At 35.6% G+C, this 19,774-nt stretch overlaps 2 protein-coding genes across 2 annotated transcripts in view; one reads left to right on the top strand and one right to left on the bottom strand.

The window, feature by feature from the left end:
• Positions 1-14,477, top strand: part of LOC111451223 (protein FORGETTER 1) — a 38,809-nt gene extending 24,332 nt beyond the window's left edge. Inside the window, exons 18-32 of the mRNA XM_023091561.1 lie at positions 842-939; positions 1,026-1,161; positions 1,366-1,472; positions 4,158-4,253; positions 4,353-4,440; positions 4,528-4,648; positions 4,871-4,982; positions 5,064-5,187; positions 5,266-5,343; positions 6,565-6,683; positions 11,805-11,858; positions 11,965-12,067; positions 13,599-13,727; positions 13,880-13,991; positions 14,126-14,477. Of these exons, the coding sequence (XP_022947329.1) occupies positions 842-939; positions 1,026-1,161; positions 1,366-1,472; positions 4,158-4,253; positions 4,353-4,440; positions 4,528-4,648; positions 4,871-4,982; positions 5,064-5,187; positions 5,266-5,343; positions 6,565-6,683; positions 11,805-11,858; positions 11,965-12,067; positions 13,599-13,727; positions 13,880-13,991; positions 14,126-14,157 (1,509 nt within the window). The 3' untranslated portion in view covers positions 14,158-14,477. The remainder of the gene's footprint in view (positions 1-841; positions 940-1,025; positions 1,162-1,365; positions 1,473-4,157; positions 4,254-4,352; positions 4,441-4,527; positions 4,649-4,870; positions 4,983-5,063; positions 5,188-5,265; positions 5,344-6,564; positions 6,684-11,804; positions 11,859-11,964; positions 12,068-13,598; positions 13,728-13,879; positions 13,992-14,125) is intronic.
• Positions 14,478-15,513: 1,036 nt separating this feature from the next.
• On the bottom strand, positions 15,514-17,206 carry LOC111451587 (peroxidase 7-like). The gene is made up of 2 exons (XM_023092059.1): positions 16,937-17,206; positions 15,514-16,455 (listed from the first exon to the last, which is right to left on the bottom strand). The coding sequence occupies exons 1-2, from the start codon at positions 17,204-17,206 to the stop codon at positions 15,700-15,702; spliced, it is 1,026 nt and encodes a 341-aa protein (XP_022947827.1). The 3' UTR covers positions 15,514-15,699.
• Positions 17,207-19,774: the final 2,568 nt, after the last annotated feature.

The following is a 19,774-nucleotide window of genomic DNA, read 5'->3' as shown; positions in this document are numbered from 1 at the left end:
AAAAAAAAAAAAAAAAAAAAAAAAAAAAAAGCACGCTAGAAGCTTAAAACTGACAGTCTCCCATTTAGGGTCTTGAAAATAGCCTCTGTACAGGTCATAGGAAGGCACCCATTAATCTTGAAAATAGAAAAATGTTCTTCCAGCAGAATTGAGCGAAAGCACAGGATAAACGGACATTCCTGAAGTCCTCACCATTTTCTTTGTACAAAACACAACAACCTAGGTTCGAACAGGTTTTGGGCAGCCTTTTCTGCAAATTATAAGTTGTGCTCAACTTTCCATGGGCTGGCTCAAAGGAAAACTTTAATTTTCTTAGGAACTTTGGGCTTCCAAATGGTTTTACTGAAAAGAGGGTTAGTAACTTTTTTTAACTCGTAAGATTGTTCATTAGTGAATCCCCAACTACTGCCAAGCCCCCAAATTCTCTTAGCATCTTGATCACCAATATGGCAGGTTGCATTGAGATCTTCTCCACTTCTCTGCAGACATTTTTGGTTGGTAAAGAAAGTAATGCTTAGTCATTTCTATTCCAAAGCTTTAGAACTAAGTTTGACGCACCTTGTATGACTGAGTTTGACGTAATCCTCTTTAGGCTTTGAATTCAAAATTTATTTGGCTTTGTTCCTAGATCTTCAATATCTGTAGCATTACAATCACATAGTGATTTTTATTTTCAGACGGAGGCTAAAGTGAATTATTGTTGCTGCACTTGTTGCTTGCTTACCACATTTTTATGCCTGCTTGAAAGTATAGTATATCAGCATAATATGTATGTGCGGAAGTGCCCATGTGTTTAACTATATTCGGGACCTATTTTTTCTGAAGTATTCCTCTATTGCAGCTTGGAGGCCCAGATAAAGTCGCTGAAATAACAGGAAGAAGGGGAATGCTTGTAAGGGCCTCCAATGGAAAGGGTGTCACTTACCAGCCACGGAACTCGTGAGATTTCAATTTTGTCCTGTTTCTTTCTAAATTGTCATTTATTGCTCAGTTTACCTTTATTATATAATTAATTTAATGTGTAGGAAAGATGTGACTATGGAGATGGTCAATATGCATGAGAAACAACTGTTTATGGATGGTAAGAAGTTTGTTGCTATCATCTCTGAAGCTGGATCAGCTGGGGTTTCATTGCAGGCTGACAGAAGAGCTGCAAATCAGGTTTCTCTCTGAGGCATACCTTCTTGGAAAGTTTTGATCTTTAGGGGCTAACTGAATTTCTATAGCTCTTTCACCAGTGACTGAATTTGTATGGCTAATTAATTGTATTCGATACGTATATATATGTACATATACAATTGATCAATAATGATTCCTCATGGTTTTATGTTCAATTTTTGTTGCTCTTGGCATTTTTCGTTACAGAAAAGAAGAGTTCATTTTACTCTAGAACTCCCTTGGAGTGCCGATCGAGCCATACAACAATTTGGACGAACTCATCGCTCTAATCAAGCTTCAGCACCCGAATACAGGTGCTATTGATACCACTGGTTTGTATGGTTTTCAATTTTTACTTTGTCCCCATGTTTGTTTGATAGTATATTGTAGTGCCCAACTGCCCCTCGTTTCTAAAATACAGTGGCAGTTGTTAAAATCTTCAAGATTGATTTTATTTTTCCTCTCGAAGTATGAGTAAGCTTATAAATGTTTATTCTAGCCAAAGACTTGAAAAGATGGCTACGATGCTGTGGTTGGACGCCATTGGGGCTTTTTAATTTTTTTTTTTTTTTCAAGGTTGGTTAGAGAAAGGAATAAAATAATTAGGGTATGTAAAAGTATCTGTAGTTTAAATCTGATGTGCGGACTCGTGTCCCCTTTTTAGTTTCATATTTTCAATGAAGTTCCCTTTCTTTCAAAAACTCCAGAAGATATGTTAGTGTTGTTATCTTGTCTCCATTTTGATTTATCGTAATAATTTTTTTAATATTTTAAACACCTAATCCGAAACCTGTGTTCCAAGTCTTCTGACCCATTGTGGTGGTGCTTAAACAATCATTGGATGCCAAAATGCTACTGGGATGCTTAGAGCGTAACATGCTCAAATGGAGATTTTTTTTGCAAAATTGAACGTATTGAAGAAGTTTCTGAAATGGTTACTTAGCAAGTTTTAAGTGGGATTTGTTGATTTTGAGGTCTCGCAGTTGAGTCTTAGGCTTCAATGGCGAGTTATGAGGTTAGTCTGTTACGCTGTTCTTATCTAGGGATTCCTTTCAGATTATCAAGACTTCCCTTGAGCAATAAACTTGAAGAGAACGTCTTTCTTGAATTATGTGGTGGGGAAAATCTCACGACTGTCTTCCATGAAATGGGCCTTTTCTTAGGGAAGGATGCTTACTCTGTTTTAGTTTGTGCTGAGTTGGATTTCCAGTTACGTCCTTTCTTTGTTTAGAATTTCTGTTTCAGTGTGTAAAATTATTGACGGATCAATGAGGAATTTTTTTGTTGGAAGGAATTGGTGAGGGGGGAGTCAAGTAGAAGACAATTTCAAAGCCTGTGAAGCTTGGGGATTTAGGCATTGGTTACCTGAGAATACATAATGAGATTTTCTTGAGAAAATGGTTATGTCCTTCTTCATGGAGCCTAATGCTTTGTGGTATAGGATCATAGTAAGCTGGTCTGCACCTTTTGAGTGGATTTTGAGGTTTGAGTTTAAGTATTTTTAGCAAAAACCTGTAGCTTGCTGTTTCTTTGGGTTTCCGTTTGTTATTTCAGTTTGTGAACTGTTCAATTGGGGAAGACTCAAAGATCTATTTTTAGGAGGATTGTTCGGGGGGAGGTACCCCCTTTGGTTTTGTTTCTGCAGCTTTCTATCTGACAGACAAGGCATACCGGCCTCTATCTTGCCTTCTTTTGATCGTTCCTTTCCACTTTTTTCTTTTTGGGTTTTTGTCGACCCCTTATTCAGTGGGAGGCAACAGAGATATTCTGTGTGGGTCCCTGATCCAACAGGGGGCTTTTCATAAAGCTCGTTTCTCCATGTCTTATGTTCCCTTTCTCTTGAGTGCATCTGCATTCTTCTCTATCTAAACGGTAAATATCCCAAGAAAGTTAAATTCTGTGCTTGACAAGTTTTTCATGGGAGAGTGAATGCCAAAGACTGTACTGGAAGACATTCTTCCTTTGTGATGTGTTTGCAATGGTTTGTTGGCGGCATGAGGAGTACGTTGATCATTTATTGTGGGGGTTTCCAGTTTGCTAATTTCTTTTGGATCAAGTGTTGTGAGGTTGTTTGAGCTTGCTTTGGTTTGTAGGCCGTTTGTTCATTAGACTTTCTGTAAATACTAGTTTGATCTCATTCTTTTGAATGGTAGTCCGTTTTGTAGTTAGTGCTGGAAATCCTTTCATAGGCTTGTTTATTGTATGAACTTGTACGTTCTTTCATTTTTCTCAAGTTCGGTTCCTTACCAAAAAGACAATGAATGTTCATAGATAATCCCTAGTATTTGTTTACAATTTAATTTTGATATGTATTTTTTAAAAATACATTCTAATATTCTACAGAATTTTCCAACTGATTATAGGCGTGAGGACTCGTAATCTTCTACGGCAATTGAGTGAAGAACCAAGCATGTAATACAAGAAAAGGAAAGAAATACAAAAGATTTAAAATGAAAAAAAAATTATGTATAAAGAGAAGTTGAATGCCGAAAAAATTACTTAGAAGGTCTTGGCCGTCCGGTGCATTCTACTTTATAGCTATGCTTGTGCCCCCCCAGTAATTAATTTAGCATTAATCCACAGCATGGTTTATGACCCCTGTAGCGTTGTTACTTATAAAGAAATTATAGCCTGAGTGGTAATAAAAAAAAGATCAATACTTAAAGACTTTATAACTTGTTTAATAGTAGAGAATAAAATACTCCTGCGTGTATATGCGTGTATATATGGAGACTGAGAATTGGATGGTAGTGCCTTTAATTGATATTTCTGTTAGTGTATTTTATCACCATTTCAAGTTAATTTTATTATTATTTTACATCCAAATTGAAAATGTATGATGCATTTAGTGATAGTTTCAACTTAAAAATGGAAATGCATGATGCACGAACATTAGTTGTTTGTAGTAGTTTCGATACAAAATGTTTATGACACAGGCAATTTTGCATCTGTTGAGTTTATGCCTGGAGTAACATTTCCCTGGTGAATGGTTTTGGTAGGCTGCTTTTTACGAATCTTGGTGGAGAACGGAGGTTTGCATCAATTGTTGCCAAGAGATTAGAATCCCTTGGAGCCTTAACTCAAGGAGATCGAAGGCTAGTTGGATTAGTTTCATAACATCTTCGTTCAATATTTAATTAAACAGTGCTTAAAGTAGTTCTTTTTCTTGATGGTATTTGGTTATTCACATGCAGGGCTGGACTGTCGCTAAGTGCTTATAACTATGACAGCGCTTATGGGAAGATGGCCTTGACGGTGATGTATAGAGGAATAATGGAGCAGGTCTCTATTTTATATTTATTTCTTATTATTATTTTGCAACCAAGTGTTTTCATTTAAACAGAGTAAATAACACAAATTCACCTTCAGGACGTCTTGCCTGTCGAACCACCGGGTTGCTCATCTGGGAAACCTGACTCAATCCGCGATTTTATCGAGAATGCAAAAGCTGCTCTTAATTCTGTGGGAATAATTAGGGATGCCGTACTTGGTAACTTCTCAATTCAATATGCACTTCTCGTCTCCATCCCACCTTCTAGTGAAAATTTTGTTCTCACAACAAAACAAATAAATCGAAAAATGGAAAGATTCATTTCTGAGAGTTTTACTGTGAAAATTCATCTGCATATGGTTAAATATTATGCTATGCTATATAAATTACATTTTTGATCTAGACTTGATTATGATTTCAAGTTACTATTTATGAGTTTAGCGACTGGGAAGGACTCTGGAAAGACCTCTGGTCGTATTGTTGAGTCAGACATGAATGATATTGGACGTTTTCTTAATCGGCTTTTGGGCCTGCCTCCTGAGATTCAAAATAGGTCTGTGATCTATGATTTACTATGATATGCATGTGGACGTTAGAGTTGGATTATATCATTGATGTTGACATCAATGTACAGGATTTTTGAGTTATTTGTCAGCATATTGGATCTCTTAGTTCAGAAAGCACGCATTGAAGGGAACCTTGATTCTGGAATTGTTGATATGAGAGCCAATGTTATTGAATTACGAGGAAGTCCAAAGGTTTGCTGTATCCATCACCTCGCTGATCACTCATCAGTTTTCTGTTGTCGACCAAATTTAATTTCAATTATCTTGCAGACTGTTCATGTTGATCCCGTCTCTGGGGCATCAACTATGCTTTTTACTTTCACTTTGGACCGTGGTGTAACCTGGGAGGTACATTCTCTAATTTATTTATTACTTCGATTATGATATTTGTTGGATGGACTTTTGAACAATTTGATAGATATCTTTTTTGAATGCTGTATACTCATTTTTGCATGTAAATCCACAAAATATGTTTGTATAGTATATGCATGTATAGGTAATACTTGTATAGAATAAGAGTACCATTCCAGAAATTGAAGACTAGCAACCAATTCCAAAGACCGAAATGTCTAAGGAGATTGCAATTTTATTTATTTAGAAAAACTCCAATGGGGAAATATCTGAAAACAAGGATAGTTTCAGAAGTTTATGGTACACAATAGGCTAGGTACAAATTGATGGAGATTCCTTGGAAAGATTACTCATTTATTTGGTCATTTTCATGAAGTGTTGCTGGTGGTTAAGAAACATTTAATGCATCGATGGTGGGTTCTTGGGAGTTAATTGATTTAATTCAGTCACATTGGAACGTGGTGGTTAAGGTTCTTTCTTGGTGTTTCCTTGCGTGATAAGGATGACCTTTTTAATTTTTCCAAGAATCCAACTACCTGTTTATGCTTCCTCAGATTTCTATGTTGTATTTAAGGAGCAAGTTGTCTTCTTCATCATTCTTTATCGTTATGGTTAAAGTTTCTACTTTGACAGTTTGTTTCGAAAGAAATCAAATAATTTTCAACAAGAATCCTCTGTAGGTCGGTTTGTTAAGGTTGCTTGAGGGCCTCTTCTTTGTGTGCTCTCACCAACCTCTTTGGGAAATTCTATCCAATATTCATGTCTCATTTGATATGCTCTTATTTTTTCTATTGTATATTTTACTTTTCTTATTATTCGCTCCCTTCCGGAGTTTGCAACTTTTGAATATTTTCATTTTATCTGAAATTGTTCAAAATTTATAATTAATTGTCCAAAAGCTAATCTTTTGGGAATTATATATTCTATCATTATTCTAAAACTTCTATTTCATTTCAAATCTCGCTCAAGTAGAATCGATGTGTATGGAAAAACTGCAAATTTGTGCCTAGTATAAGTTTAAAACTAGAGCTACTTGTAGCAGGTAGTCACCCATCCATCCTATGGGTTATGACAAGGGGAACACTAAATCTAGCATAATGTTTCCCCTAAATGCTCCCAGAAAAAGTGCAATGGAGAAAGATGGGAATATTTTCTTTTGCTTGTTCAATTTTTCACAAGGCATACATCTTTGATTTCTTATGTTTCTGTGCGTGTCAGTCTGCGAGCACCATTCTTGATGAGAAGCAAAAGGATGGGCTTGGTTCAACCAATGATGGGTTCTATGAATCTAAGAGGGATTGGTTGGGAAGACGCCACTTCATATTAGCATTTGAAAGGTATTATTTTATTGTGTTTGTATACCCTTCAAGTTTGCTCTTCGATTTTCCTTTGACCAGAAATGACATGACTTCTTTTATACCTTCGTCATTAATATCATCTCTCGATGTTAATGAATTGGATGCTTCTCTTACATTTATCTAACAAATGAAAGAATATGACTAAGACCTTCGCTGGGCCAAGCGATCTTTCATAAGCTATACCATGCTATACTATCTTTTTTTTTATGAAAAATAAAGTTGAGTACAGGACTGATGAATGAATGTTGTCTGAGTAGGATTTCGAAAGCCACTGGCTAGAGAACGGTCAATAAAAGATGTTGCAGCATGTTAGCTTTTCTATTGCTTTTCCCGTACCATCTTTAACTTAATTTAATTATCATTGTATGTTCTTTAATGCTTGAGCTAGAGTTTAGTTTTTATTTATTATTATTATGTTTTTATAGAAACAATTTATTGATATTTGAAATTTACGAAAGATCTTCCCAATTTACAATGAGGGAGGTAGGACTATAGAAAATACAAATATTGGACAATTTACACCAAGATATAGCGTCATAAACAATATTGTCGAAGAGTTTTGTATAAGCTTGTGTCTTTTTCGTGATTACTCTTTGATTTCTTTCTTTCCACATATTCCAAAAGAAAACCCTGAAGTTTTTTTGTAGTAAGACTTTTGTATTCTTGAAGGGGAGGTACATTAAGGTCATGCCCAATAAATCCCTTACCTCTCTAAGAAAAGTGAAATACCATCCAAAGATATTGAAGAATTTGTCTAGAAATCCGGAGGGTATGTGCATTTTATACATAAGTGATTTTGTGATTTGTTGTCTTTCTTGCATAATGGGAGCCAATTTGGAAATAGTCGGTAGGACCTTCTTTTTGAAAAAGAAGATTTTCATTGGTGTTAATGGCTTTAAGTGCTATTTCCCAAAGGAAAACATCAACTATTTCCCAAAGGAAAACTTCAACCTCTTAGGTTGATTTCCTTTCCATATCGTCTTTGTTAGCATGAGATTTATTGCTTCTACTTTTTTTCCTTTGTCCATCATCAAGAATTTAGTAGAGAAGACACCATCAGTGCTGGGAAGCCATGTTAATGAGTTTGTTTCATTATACGATACAATTGGGACAAGATCAAAGCTAATTCGACCCCTTCTATTGCTTCGTTATCCTCAAGCTCCCAAAAATAGTTGACATGACTCTTGTGCTATGAGAAAGTCTATACAAAAATGGTTACCACAAACCTAGTGTTGTATTTTCAATCCAAGGGTCGGTCTAGAATGATGTGCTTCCTCCATCACCCAACCTATATGACGAATTCGGTTGGTGATGAAGTTTTTTTTAATGTACTTCCATGGCCTCTTTGTAGAAGATGGAGAGGGGTCGATTTGTACATGGTGTAGGAGTGTATTTAGCCTTTATAAGGTTTCTCCATAAGACGTTTTCTTCGTGATGATATCTCCATATGTATTTTGTGATAAGAGCTTTGTTCTTCTCCTTTATCAAAAACAGACTGTGTCCTCCCTTATCTGCTGAGAGGTTTATGATATTTCATCAAACAAGGTGTAGCCCATCTTTTCACATATAGTTTCTAAATAATCTTTCAATATTTGTAGTCACTTTTGTGGCATTTTGAATGTCCATCTTTTCACATATAGTTTCTAAATAATCTTTCAATATTTGTAGTCACTTTTGTGGCATTTTGAATAGAGACATGTACCTGGGGAGGTTGGATAGTGTCTTGTATTAAGGTGTATGTTCCACTTTTTGAAGCAAAACATGATGACCAAGTCGACAACTTTCTTTCTAATTTTTCAATAATAATCTTTCAGAAGGAAAATGATTTATGTTTTCCATTTAAAGGTAATCCTAGGCGTGTATTTGGTCATTCACCCTTTTTACGCACATTCTTCAAAAATCTCTATGCCAACATTGATGTACATAAATTTTGTTTTTTTGGAGATTATTATTTTGTCCAGAAAATCTTTTGAAGATTTTTACTGTATTGATCATGTTTTTTATAGAAGAGATATCTAATCAATCAGAGAAGAATATATCATCGACAAACGGAAGATGGTTGATGCTTAAGCTTTTGTTGTCAATCTGAAAGCCTTTTATCTTGTTTTCATGTCGGCCTTTGTGAGTAGGCGATTGAGGCAATCCATTACCATTATGAATAAGAAAGGGGATCGTGAATCCCCTTGTTGAAGACCCCACGTGGCATAGGTCTTTCCTCTTTGTCTTTCATTGATGATAATGGATAAGTTTGTGGATGAAATACATCCTTTTATCCATCCTGTCATTTTGAGCCAAACCCTTTTGCTACAAGAATGTTTTTGAGGAAAGTCTAATCGATCTTGTTAAAGGCCTTTTCCATGTCAAGTTTGTTGAGAGATGTATTGCGGATCTTTCGTTTCTGTACAAAAGTTGTTTGCTGCCCAATAATCGAGAAAGGGAGAACCCTTTTAAGATGTTCTGATAGCATCGTTGCTATGATGTTGTATAGGCTGTCAAATGACTTCGGGGGCGAAAATCGACAACAGTGCCGGTATCTAGTTTCTTTGAGATCAAACAAATGTATGTTTTGTTTAGGTTGCTATTGATAATTCCATGCTTAAAAAATCTAGGAACACTCATTATAACAGTCATCAGAATGTTCCAACAATTTTGAAGCAATTTTGAGGTAAAACTATCCGGTTTTGGAGTTTTGTCAAGGCACAGAAGCTGTATCACCTTCCTCACCTCTTTTTTTGGTGAAAGAAACCTCAAGGGGGAGACAACTTGTTGTTGATCAATTGGACTCTAGTCAAGATCATAGGGAAATTTGATGAAGTCATCGTCCCTTTTACACAAGGACGTGTAAAAGGACACAAATTTTAATTCAATTTCATCTTTGTTTTTAAACTCCTACCTTGTGTTGATAGAATTTCCATGATGATATATATATTTTTTTGAAGCCATGATACTATGGAAAAATTTAAAGTTTATGTCCCCTTCCTCCGGCTATCATCTTTTACATTTTTTTCTCCAAAATCTATAGTTTTGTGTATATTGAACTAATGTGGTAGAGTCGGTTTCCTCCATCTGATCAAGGAGAGCAATTTCAATAAGGAGTTGGTTTCTTTTTGTGAAATACAATTGAAAACCTTCTTGTTCCAATTCTTTTAGACTTCATTTAGTCTTTTAAGTTTGTTGATGAAACTATCCCCCCGGCTATCCACGAAGGGGCATGTTCTTCCAATAGTATTCTACCATTGGCAAAATTTCAGAATGGTTCAGTCACATATTCTCGTAACGGAATGGGGGGAGGGCATTATAGCTGCCCATGAAAAGAACAATTGGATAATGATCCGATGCGGGTCTATTTAGTTTTCGAACATCAATGTTACTGAATTTTTCAAGTAGACCTTCTATAGCTAGAACTTTGTTGATGAGTGTCAAGGTGGGTGGAGATTTGATGTTTGACCAAATATAGGGACCATTACTTAGAGGAAGGTCAATGAGTTCCACATGAAAGTGCTGATCTTATGCAAGTGCTGATCTTATGCAAGTGTTGAAGTGTCTCATGACTCTGGTGACTTTTCCACTAGATTTTTCATTGTGCCCACTTAGAGATATTGAAGTCTACGCCAAAAACCAATGCTTTGTGCACATACAATACAGGTCTTGTAAGCCATAAGAGAGGTCTTTGTTGATGTCTACAAAGGCCATAGATCCATGTTATTCAAAAATTGTAATTGTCGGCCAATGTAATATGTGTGGTTAATGTGTGGTTAAGGTGTATAGATTTTTTGTTACTTTAGTGACGATCAGTGCTAGGTCATTCTACATAATTAAGATCCTCGATGTTCCTGGACTCCCAAAGATGTCCAACCAATATGTCTTTTTGGTTATAGAAGGCTTCTTTTTTCAGATGGAATAGCCCTGATGCACGTGGTGTTCTTTTAGTCATGGTGCCCGGATTTGGGGGTCATTGTTGGTGTGCATTTCACCAATATTGGGGAGACCTTTTCTGCCTCTATTTCATTCTACTTTTCATAAAAAAGAGTGTCAAGCTCCGTATTCACAAGGATAATCTCGGGAAATGGGAGAGAGAAATTGGGCATACCCATGGTAGGGGATGGGGTGGATCCCTAGATGCATATTCATCATCAGATTCTAGGTGAAAATCAACAATAGAGAATTTTGTTCCGGGGTTTTTTCGTTCTTTATAATGGTGGCATGTTTTTCTCGTGATGTTGTCACAACTTGTGGATTTGAATTGTATAGTAGATGGGATTTTGGAGGTTGGTGAAACGTGGGGTGGGGTTGGTGGCCTTTGGTTTATGTGGTGGAGGTGAGCTTTTAGATGTGGGGGTGGGTTTGTCGAATGGAGGAGCTATGGGTTTATGAGACATGGCCAATGGGGAGGGTATGGGAGCCGGGTTTGGCTGGGGTTGAGCTATTTTTGTAAGAGTTGGCCTAGAAAGTTGGGGGAGATCCATGTTAGATGTAAGTGACCTTTATCTTTTTAGGGCTTTGTGATATGGCCACAGTTTCTATGATGGGTAAATTTGGGATTGTTGAGTCTATTGTACTTGAGAAGCTCCTTTAGGTGATGTGCTTAATCACCAAGTTCGAGATGGACTGATCAAGTTCCAATAGTCTTTTTTTTTTTTTTTTTTTAATTTTCTAATTCATTAATTTTACCGTGTTAATCCAATATTTTAAAAATTATTGTTTTAGTTTTATTGTGATTCGATTGGAGCTTCTTTTTGTTTGGATTTACTTTTTCTTATCCTCTAAGAGTTCTTCCTTAAAAGGGGTATATGGCTTAGTTTATATTGCCTTTTAATCATAGAAAAAGTGTTTTTAGAACTGATTTATATTGCTTTTTAATAAATCTGATTTGGGAGAACGTTTCAAATAAACTGACCGGCAAGAAGAGTGTCATCAAGTGAGCGCGTATTCATCTTCTTTCGATGTTGTGATGGCGATTTAATTTTCCCTCTTCGTCTTTGGAGTTGTACTTATACATCGTTTCCTATATTTTGCTACTATTTCCTCATTTAATTTACATGCAATTTGGAATCGAATCTAATTTATTGATTGTTTCTTTTGATTCTCAAAATTTATCAGTTCAATTCCTGGAATGTACAAAATTGTCCGTCCAGCTATTGGGGAGTCGCTAAGGTATTGAATTAAAATGGTTATGGCTTCTCTTCATAGATTCTGTTATTTCCTTCTTTTTTTTATTTATTTATTATTATTTCTTTTTCATTGTTCCATTTTACGACAGGGAAATGTCTCTCTCTGAGTTACGAAGCAAATATCGCAAGACACCATCTTTAGAGAAGGCTCGTAGTGGGTGGGAAGATGAGTATGACATTTCCTCGAAACAGGTAAATATCATTAAAGGGCATTTTCTGGTTAAGTGCCTACTGCCTTAAAGAGCTTTTTCGTGGTTCTTTTTTTTTTTTTTTTTATAATATTTCTTCAGTTTATTTCCTCAAATTGGAGTGCCCTATACCACACTGTTTTTAAAAATTATTCTACTTCTGTTATCATCTTAGATTGGGGATGTTCTGTTTGATCCCTCTTTTAGGTAAGGGGATTCCTAAGCTCCTTGGCGTTTAAGTTACCTTGTTTATGGAAAGAGGTTTGGGTGTCTTCTACTAAGATTTTTTCTCAGAAAATTTAAATTTTTAATTTTGACTTGGTTCCTATTTCCTTCCATGGTCTTGAGGCTTTTCCTCTTGAAGATGTGAGGCATACCCCCAATTTTAATTAATTAAAAACATTATACAAATGTGTGTGTATATATATATTAGAAGAGACATATTTCATTGATGAATGAAAATAAAAATAAAGAAAGAAAGAAAGAAACCTCCGAACACCAGTAGGTGATTACAATAAAGCTCTCCCGTTGGACCAATAAAGAAGACTAGTCACTAAAAGGGGGTTTATTCTTGCACTTATACAAAGTATGAAAAAGAATCATCAAAGTGTAGAAAGAGTCCCTAAAAATACTTGATTAAAAATAAGCCATAAAGTCTTTTGTAGACCCTTGAAAGGATGTCCCTGGAAATCGAATCAAGTAACTTATAGCTGGTGTTTGGTGATGCCAAGGACCAGCGAACAACATCAAGCATAATTTCCCAGTACCAAAAAGCAAAAGTGCAATGTGCACAGAGATGAGAAGGATACTCTGAGTTGGAACAACGTGGTGAGAAGGCAAAATGAGACGACTGTCTTTGCAACCAATCACAGCTGTATTGATTGCTCCATGACTAAGCTCCCAAAGAAGGATTTTAATTTTCTTAGGATAAACATCTTTCCAAATCACCGAATAAGGATTGTCTGCTTAAGGACTAATGTCATGCACAAGATCTCCCATGAGAGACTTAACGGTAAAAACTTTAGAAGAATCAAGAGGCCAAACCCTAGAGTCACCTACAGGTGGTAAGATAATTGGCAGCAACCGATCGGAGAGATGAGCCCATTCGTTGACCTCAAATCAGTATGATTGCGCTAAAGACCCAAAATCGAAGCAGCAGCTGAACTATTCCAGACTTGAGCTACGGAAGCATGTGGTCTAGTTGTTAATCCAAAAAGCCGAGGAAAAGCCATAGCAATCTGCCCACAGTTCAACCGAGAATCGTGCGGAAAAAAAAGCGCGAATACAATTGCCAATTCATGTACTTTCAATTAAGAGGTCCAAGGGTTAAATCCCTCCCAATATTGTTATACTCAAAAAAGAAAAATAAAATAAATAAACTTTTTCCCTTTATATCAACTGAACAGGTGCAGCATTTATGTTTTAATGTGTCATTGCTTGGTGAACGGGCCTTCAGTTTTATCTATTATTTTTGTTATATTTCTCTACCATTTCCTCCTATTATGCCAGTAACATTCAGACTTACCTGTTTCCAGTGCATGCATGGACCGAATTGTAAGCTTGGAAACTTTTGTACGGTTGGCAGGAGAATACAAGAAGTTAATGTTTTGGGTGGCCTTATTCTCCCCGTTTGGGGAACTATTGAAAAAGCCCTTTCTAAACAGGTATGCTCGCTATAACTTCCGAGTCAAGTATTCATCTCTTGTTAGTAGGCAAAGATATTAATCTGCTTTAATTCAGATAGTAAATCGTATGCTAAAATGGTATGGATGGGCATTGACTGCATTATTAACCTTCTCCAATAAATTCCTAACAGGCACGTCAAAGTCACAAACGCCTTCACGTTGTACGTATAGAAACTACCACAGATAATCAGAGAATCGTCGGGCTATTTGTTCCAAACGCAGCGGTTGAATCAGTACTTCAAGGTATCTCTCAGCTCTCTCATATAATTATGTGTAGTTCACTGTTTCATGCTTAATGTTTGCTCTGTTAAAAAACAGTAGAATTTGAGAAGGGGAAAGTAGGAATCATTTCCTAATTTGTGAAAAATCTGTCACAGGTTTGGCATGGGTACAAGATATAGATGATTGAAATGATAGTGATTACTGATTACTGTTGATTCCCTGTAATATTTCTACACTGCTCCTACGAAGAAGCTATTGAAGGGGTTTGAAGAACTGCTGATTCTATTTTTTTCTGCACCGTGCAATGGAACTGTGCAGTCTCAATAGTTAATTTTTTTTTGGGTATATATGATTTGTATATTAGCAATGCTTCGTAGAAGATATAGGAGGGGTGCAGTAGGGGTCAGTGTTTATTATACCTCCTAATCTTGTTTAATCTTCTTTTATGTCTTCATATAGTACATCAAATTACAGTTGGAAATAGAAAACCCCTCCCATTTGCCATTTTGTACAGTTTTTTTTTTTTTTTTTTTCCTCTGACTAACAGAAGTTCCATACCTAATATTCCTGAAGAGTAGTTTGTTTGGAAGTGCACAAATTTGCCATAGCATTGAAAAAAGCTCGACATTGCCAGCTTTTATGGTCTTTTCAGATGCACTCATTGTGATCTCTGGCATTTCCACAAACCCATTAGTGTTGGGTCCATGGGCCAATTGGGTTTGGACGATGAATTTGAGATTTTTTTTATTTTGAGTTTATATTTTGTATCTTATTGTTGAAAAAAGTGTCTTTACCTGTTTTTTTTTTTTTTGTTATGGTGCATCTTATTATTTTGAACCATTTTGAGATACTTCCTCGAATGGAGTCATGCATTTATGATATGATTCCTAAAATTTAGTTGCTATACTTGTGAGTTTCATGAAGTCCAAAATTTATGTAGCAAATACATAGTTTTTTTTTTTTACTTATAAAACCTAACCTATCTAATATACGAAAGACCAAATAAAGTTTCGGCAGAATTTTCAAATGATGGGAGGCCTGGTTGTTCATCTAACCATGTTAATCTGTAATGTCAGAAAGCTTGCATTTTCAGCTTGCATTTTCCTCTTGGACTAGGTCATTTTGGGGCATGCAGATCATTACTAATGAAAATGATTTGTAGTTCTTGCAAAGTGGAACTGTGCAGTAACGAGACACGAGATAGATCTTTCAACGAACAAAACTTTTTTCGAATAAGCCAATTCATTTGAGATCATGCAGATCTACTCTTTTTCCTATTCGAAGATTAGCCTTCTGTCTCTGCGTTTTTGCATCGAAAATTCTTTGTAGACGAAGAGATGTCAAAGGGGCTGTTTACTTCCCAAACATTGAGTACATAAAGCAAATGGTAGTGGTTTGTGGAGAATTGGTTGTTTACGAACCAGAGACATCTTTACTATTTAACTTTAGTCCTGGGTTAACAACGAACTTTACAAGATTTGCGTAAATAGACCAACATAACAAATTGGAAAACACAACATATTGTGCTATTATGTCTATAATATTTTCTGATACAACAATCATGTATTCCATTCAATCAAATCTTGCACACTATGAACAATATATAACTACAAAGCCCTTTAGGAGTGGTACCCCAAGGACTCTTAATTTCATACGCAATAAACATTACCCAACAAAAAGGATATAATTTTATTTTCCAAAAAAAGCAAACGCCAAGAAACAAAGTCACTCACTTTCTTCTGCGGTTAATGAAATTGCAATTGACTCGAATTTCGCCTTCATTTTTCCTCACCAGCACTCCAACATTCCCCAATTTCACCATCGACGCCGAAAATTGGCTTTCAAAAAGAAACGGTTGATTTCCCATCAAATCAACAAACGAAGAAGTTCTTTCATCCGATTGCAGCGCTTGATCCGTCGTAAGAAGCCCTAATTTCTTCTGAAGATTCTTGAAGTAAGCAGTATCGAACATTTTCGGAGTCGTTGCGTCGAGAAAAACGAGATCCATATCCTTCTTACACTGCCTTCGAAGTAAATTCAGAAATGGAGGTTTCAGATTCGGGTCGGGTTTTCGGGTCCTGTTGAAGTTGTATAGCCTATCATTGAAGGTGTGGCAGGCGGCTCGGCCGATGGTGTGGGCGCCGGAGAGGGCGACCAAATCGAGGACGTCGAGCCCTAGGTGTCGGAAGTAGTCGATCAAAGCGGTGACGTTTTCCCGGCCCTGAGGGACACGTTCTGCTTCGGCAGCGATGGTGATTCTTCCGTCTTTACGGCCAAATGGAACCTCCCAGAAGGGACCTCCGGCGAGAATGGTGGCGTCTCTGGCGGCGGCGGTGAGAATGTCGGAGCAGGAGACGGTTCTAGGGCATTTTCTCTCGAGCTCAGCCTTGATGTCGTCGATCACTCGGAAACCCCTGAGGGTTTTGCTGGCTAAGGCTCTTCTCTCGCTTCTTCGATAGTTCAGTAGAATCGACGCATCGCAACCCTATTTTGAATTTACAAATATTCATTAATCTTTATATATAAATCAATTTTAAAATATTAAAACATAAATAAAATTTTATTTATATTTAATTAACTAATCTTAATCATCTAATTAACTTTATTTAACTAAGATTAATTATCTAATTAAATATATTTAGGATATGTTATTGCATTCATTTAATAATAATTTTTTACAAAAAAAAAACGAATAAAGTAAATATTTAAATAAATTAATATTGATTTATTAAATTTAATTAATTAAATACGTTAATATTGATACATTAATATTAGTTAGTTAATGAATTAATGAGAATAAAAGAAAATTGGTGGGTCCTTAGGTATTTAAAACACTAAAACAATTTAAGAACGATTTGAGCGAGGTTTAACCAAAATTTATAGGAGTCAAATTTAAACTTTTGAACGTTAAAACTATAGAGATTAAACTCGTAATTTAATCGTAGGTACATATATAGTCAACTCACCCTAACTGCACAATCGTGAAAATGCAAACGAATGAGGGCAGCAGCCAACGTGAAATCCTTGTTGACCCAAGCTTGCACTTTTCGATGAATGATGCCCTCAGCATCTGGACATGTCCGACGATAAAAGGAGTGGGACAATAGAGAGGCCGGTGGCGGCGGTGCACGACTCACCATAGAGGCGGCGGTAATCACCGGTTGAACCCCGAGAGCCGCCGTGACCAAATGAAGATGGAAGAGGAGGAAGAGGACGAAAGAAGCCATTGAAGCCATTGATGAATAATGTGATTTTGATTTGGATATGGTTATAAAGAGAGGAAGATGTTCGTGGGAAGCACTAATATTCAAACATTAAGCTTACATGCAAACATGTCTTCTTTATCTTATATTATCATTTCTTCAAATTATTTTATTACAATTTCAACCTTTATTTTTCAATTTTTAAAAGATAAAATGTTGAAAGAACAAAAAAAAGCCCTTAATTTTGAACGAATTTAAAAAATAAATTATAACTTACTAAAAGAACCTTCCATTTTTTTTTGAATGGCTCGAGGTTAATTTTGATTTGGTTATTACAGTTTAAAATTCGACAATTCTAGACCCAATACTCATCTTGAGGTTCTCGAGTACTTGAGCTATTAAAATTTCAACCTCATTAATTTTTTTTCCTTCGTTTCTCTCGTTGACATGTTATATTGAAAGTTTTTGTGATGTCCCACATTGGTTGGGAGGAGAACAAACCACCATTTATAAGAGTGTGGAACCTTCTCCTAAAAGACGCATTTTAAAGTCGGGAAACTCGAAAGGGAAAGCCCAAAGAGGATAATATATGCTAACGGTGGATCTAGCCCGTTACAATTTTAATATGTTCATATCTCATAAAGTCAACAATCAAAGATTAATATCTCAAATAGATGAAATCCTTCGAGTAAAATAAACCCGACACTAAAAAATGCAAGCTTCAAAACTATTATAAACCGATAGAACTTTCAATAAAAATAAAGAAACATAAAAGAAAATAACAATAAAAGAAAATAGTAAATTTTTTATTTAATTAAATTTTTAGGAGAGAAAAAAAAAAGAGTGAAAAGAGGAGAATGGTTGGTGAAGACAACCAAACATTCCTCTCTTCATCCCATTTTCTTTTTGTTGTATGGAAATAAAGATATTTTATTTAATATTACATATATAAAAATAAAATAAACTTTTAAATATTTAAATTTTTCTAAAATTCAATTATAGTAATGTATTTTAATTTAATATAATTTAGTGAATATAATATTAATTGATTATTCAAATTTTCAAAGTCCAATTACTGAATAAAAAATTAATATATTACGTCATATTTGTTATAGATATTTTTTAAGAAAATTATTAAAAAATGTTTGACCTATGAGAACGGTGAATTAAAACTAATTAAAAATAATTAATAAATAAGGAAAATGAAATAATTAGGTTGTAAGGGAGCCACAAACCGGCACGGTTTAATTTTTATGTTTAAAATTTTAAAAACTAATTTAAATTATTAATTAATAATTATAATAATCAAAATAGTCGGTTACAGTCACATGGACTCTCTCACGGTATGCAATAAAAAGCTGACACATTTACATTTTTTATATTTAAAAAAAATCATATTTTTTTTTCAATTCCAAATAAATAGAGGAATATTATTGGGAAGGATCGTGTAATGTTATTGCAACTTCCACTCATCTTTCTCCACGTGGAATTTTTCATGTGGCGCTAATTAGTACAATTGATACAGCGCGTTTTACTGTCCAATCAATAATTCTCCAAGCGAGTGAAGTAGTATCGTCTTCTGATGTGTATTGTCTTTCAATGATAGACTAAGTTTTTCACCAACTATATGACACTCTAACTATCTGTATCGTTCATATTCTCTTCTTTTCAGCTTTAGCTATTGTCACGAACTAAGCCTCGTTGCAGCTCAACCTCAACTCCCACTTACTTCATTGTCCCGAAACCTTTCTTCTATTTGTTCTTGTACAAGACATTTTCATCAAAAGTCACGTCACAGTGTCAAAAATTTTATGTTCTTATCATCCCAAAATCTATACCGGATATGTCAGAACCATAGTCTATGAAGTAGCACTTCACAGCCTTAGTTTCAAGTTTGTCTCTCTTCTCGGGATCAACATGAATATAAGCAGTGTAACCAAAACTTTTCAAGTGAGAGTACTTGAGTTTTTTTCCTGGCCATACCTCTTCTGCCAATTTGAAATCTAAGGGTACTAACGACCCTTTATCAAGTAGGTTGTTGTATTCACAACACCAACCCAAAATGTCTTTGGTAGTCCCGAATGAATTCTCATACTTCTTGTCCGCTTATTCAATGTTTTGTTCATCCTTTCTGCAAGAAACTGTCCTCGCTTATTTAATTACCTCAGCTGCACAAAATGTTTTAAATTCTGACTTATCGTACTCTTCTCCATTGTCATACCTCAGACATTTGATCTTCAAGCCGATCTGATTTTCACTTTCAGTTTTTCACTTATTGAAGGTGACAAATACGTTTGACTTATGTTTCAGGAAATAAACTCATATCTTCATGCTGAAATCATCGATGAATGAGACGTAGAACTTTGATCTACCAAGTGATGGAATTGGAGATGGTCCCAAACGTCTGTATAGACCGTTTCCAACCGCTCTTTCTTCGATTCTCTGGTCGCATTTGTTAAGCTAACACTCATTTTTGTTTACCATAATGCAGCTCTCACAAAGACTCATATCAACCGATTTTAGACTTTCTAGACCTCCTTTCGCAACCAACATCTTTATTCCATTGAAACTCATGTCCAAGTCTATTGTGTCTTAGACTTG

The sequence above is a fragment of the Cucurbita moschata genome, unplaced genomic scaffold (genome assembly GCF_002738365.1).
Source record: "Cucurbita moschata cultivar Rifu unplaced genomic scaffold, Cmos_1.0 Cmo_Scf00013, whole genome shotgun sequence".
NCBI lineage: Eukaryota > Viridiplantae > Streptophyta > Magnoliopsida > Cucurbitales > Cucurbitaceae > Cucurbita > Cucurbita moschata.
This window is presented reverse-complemented; position numbering and strand designations above follow the sequence as displayed.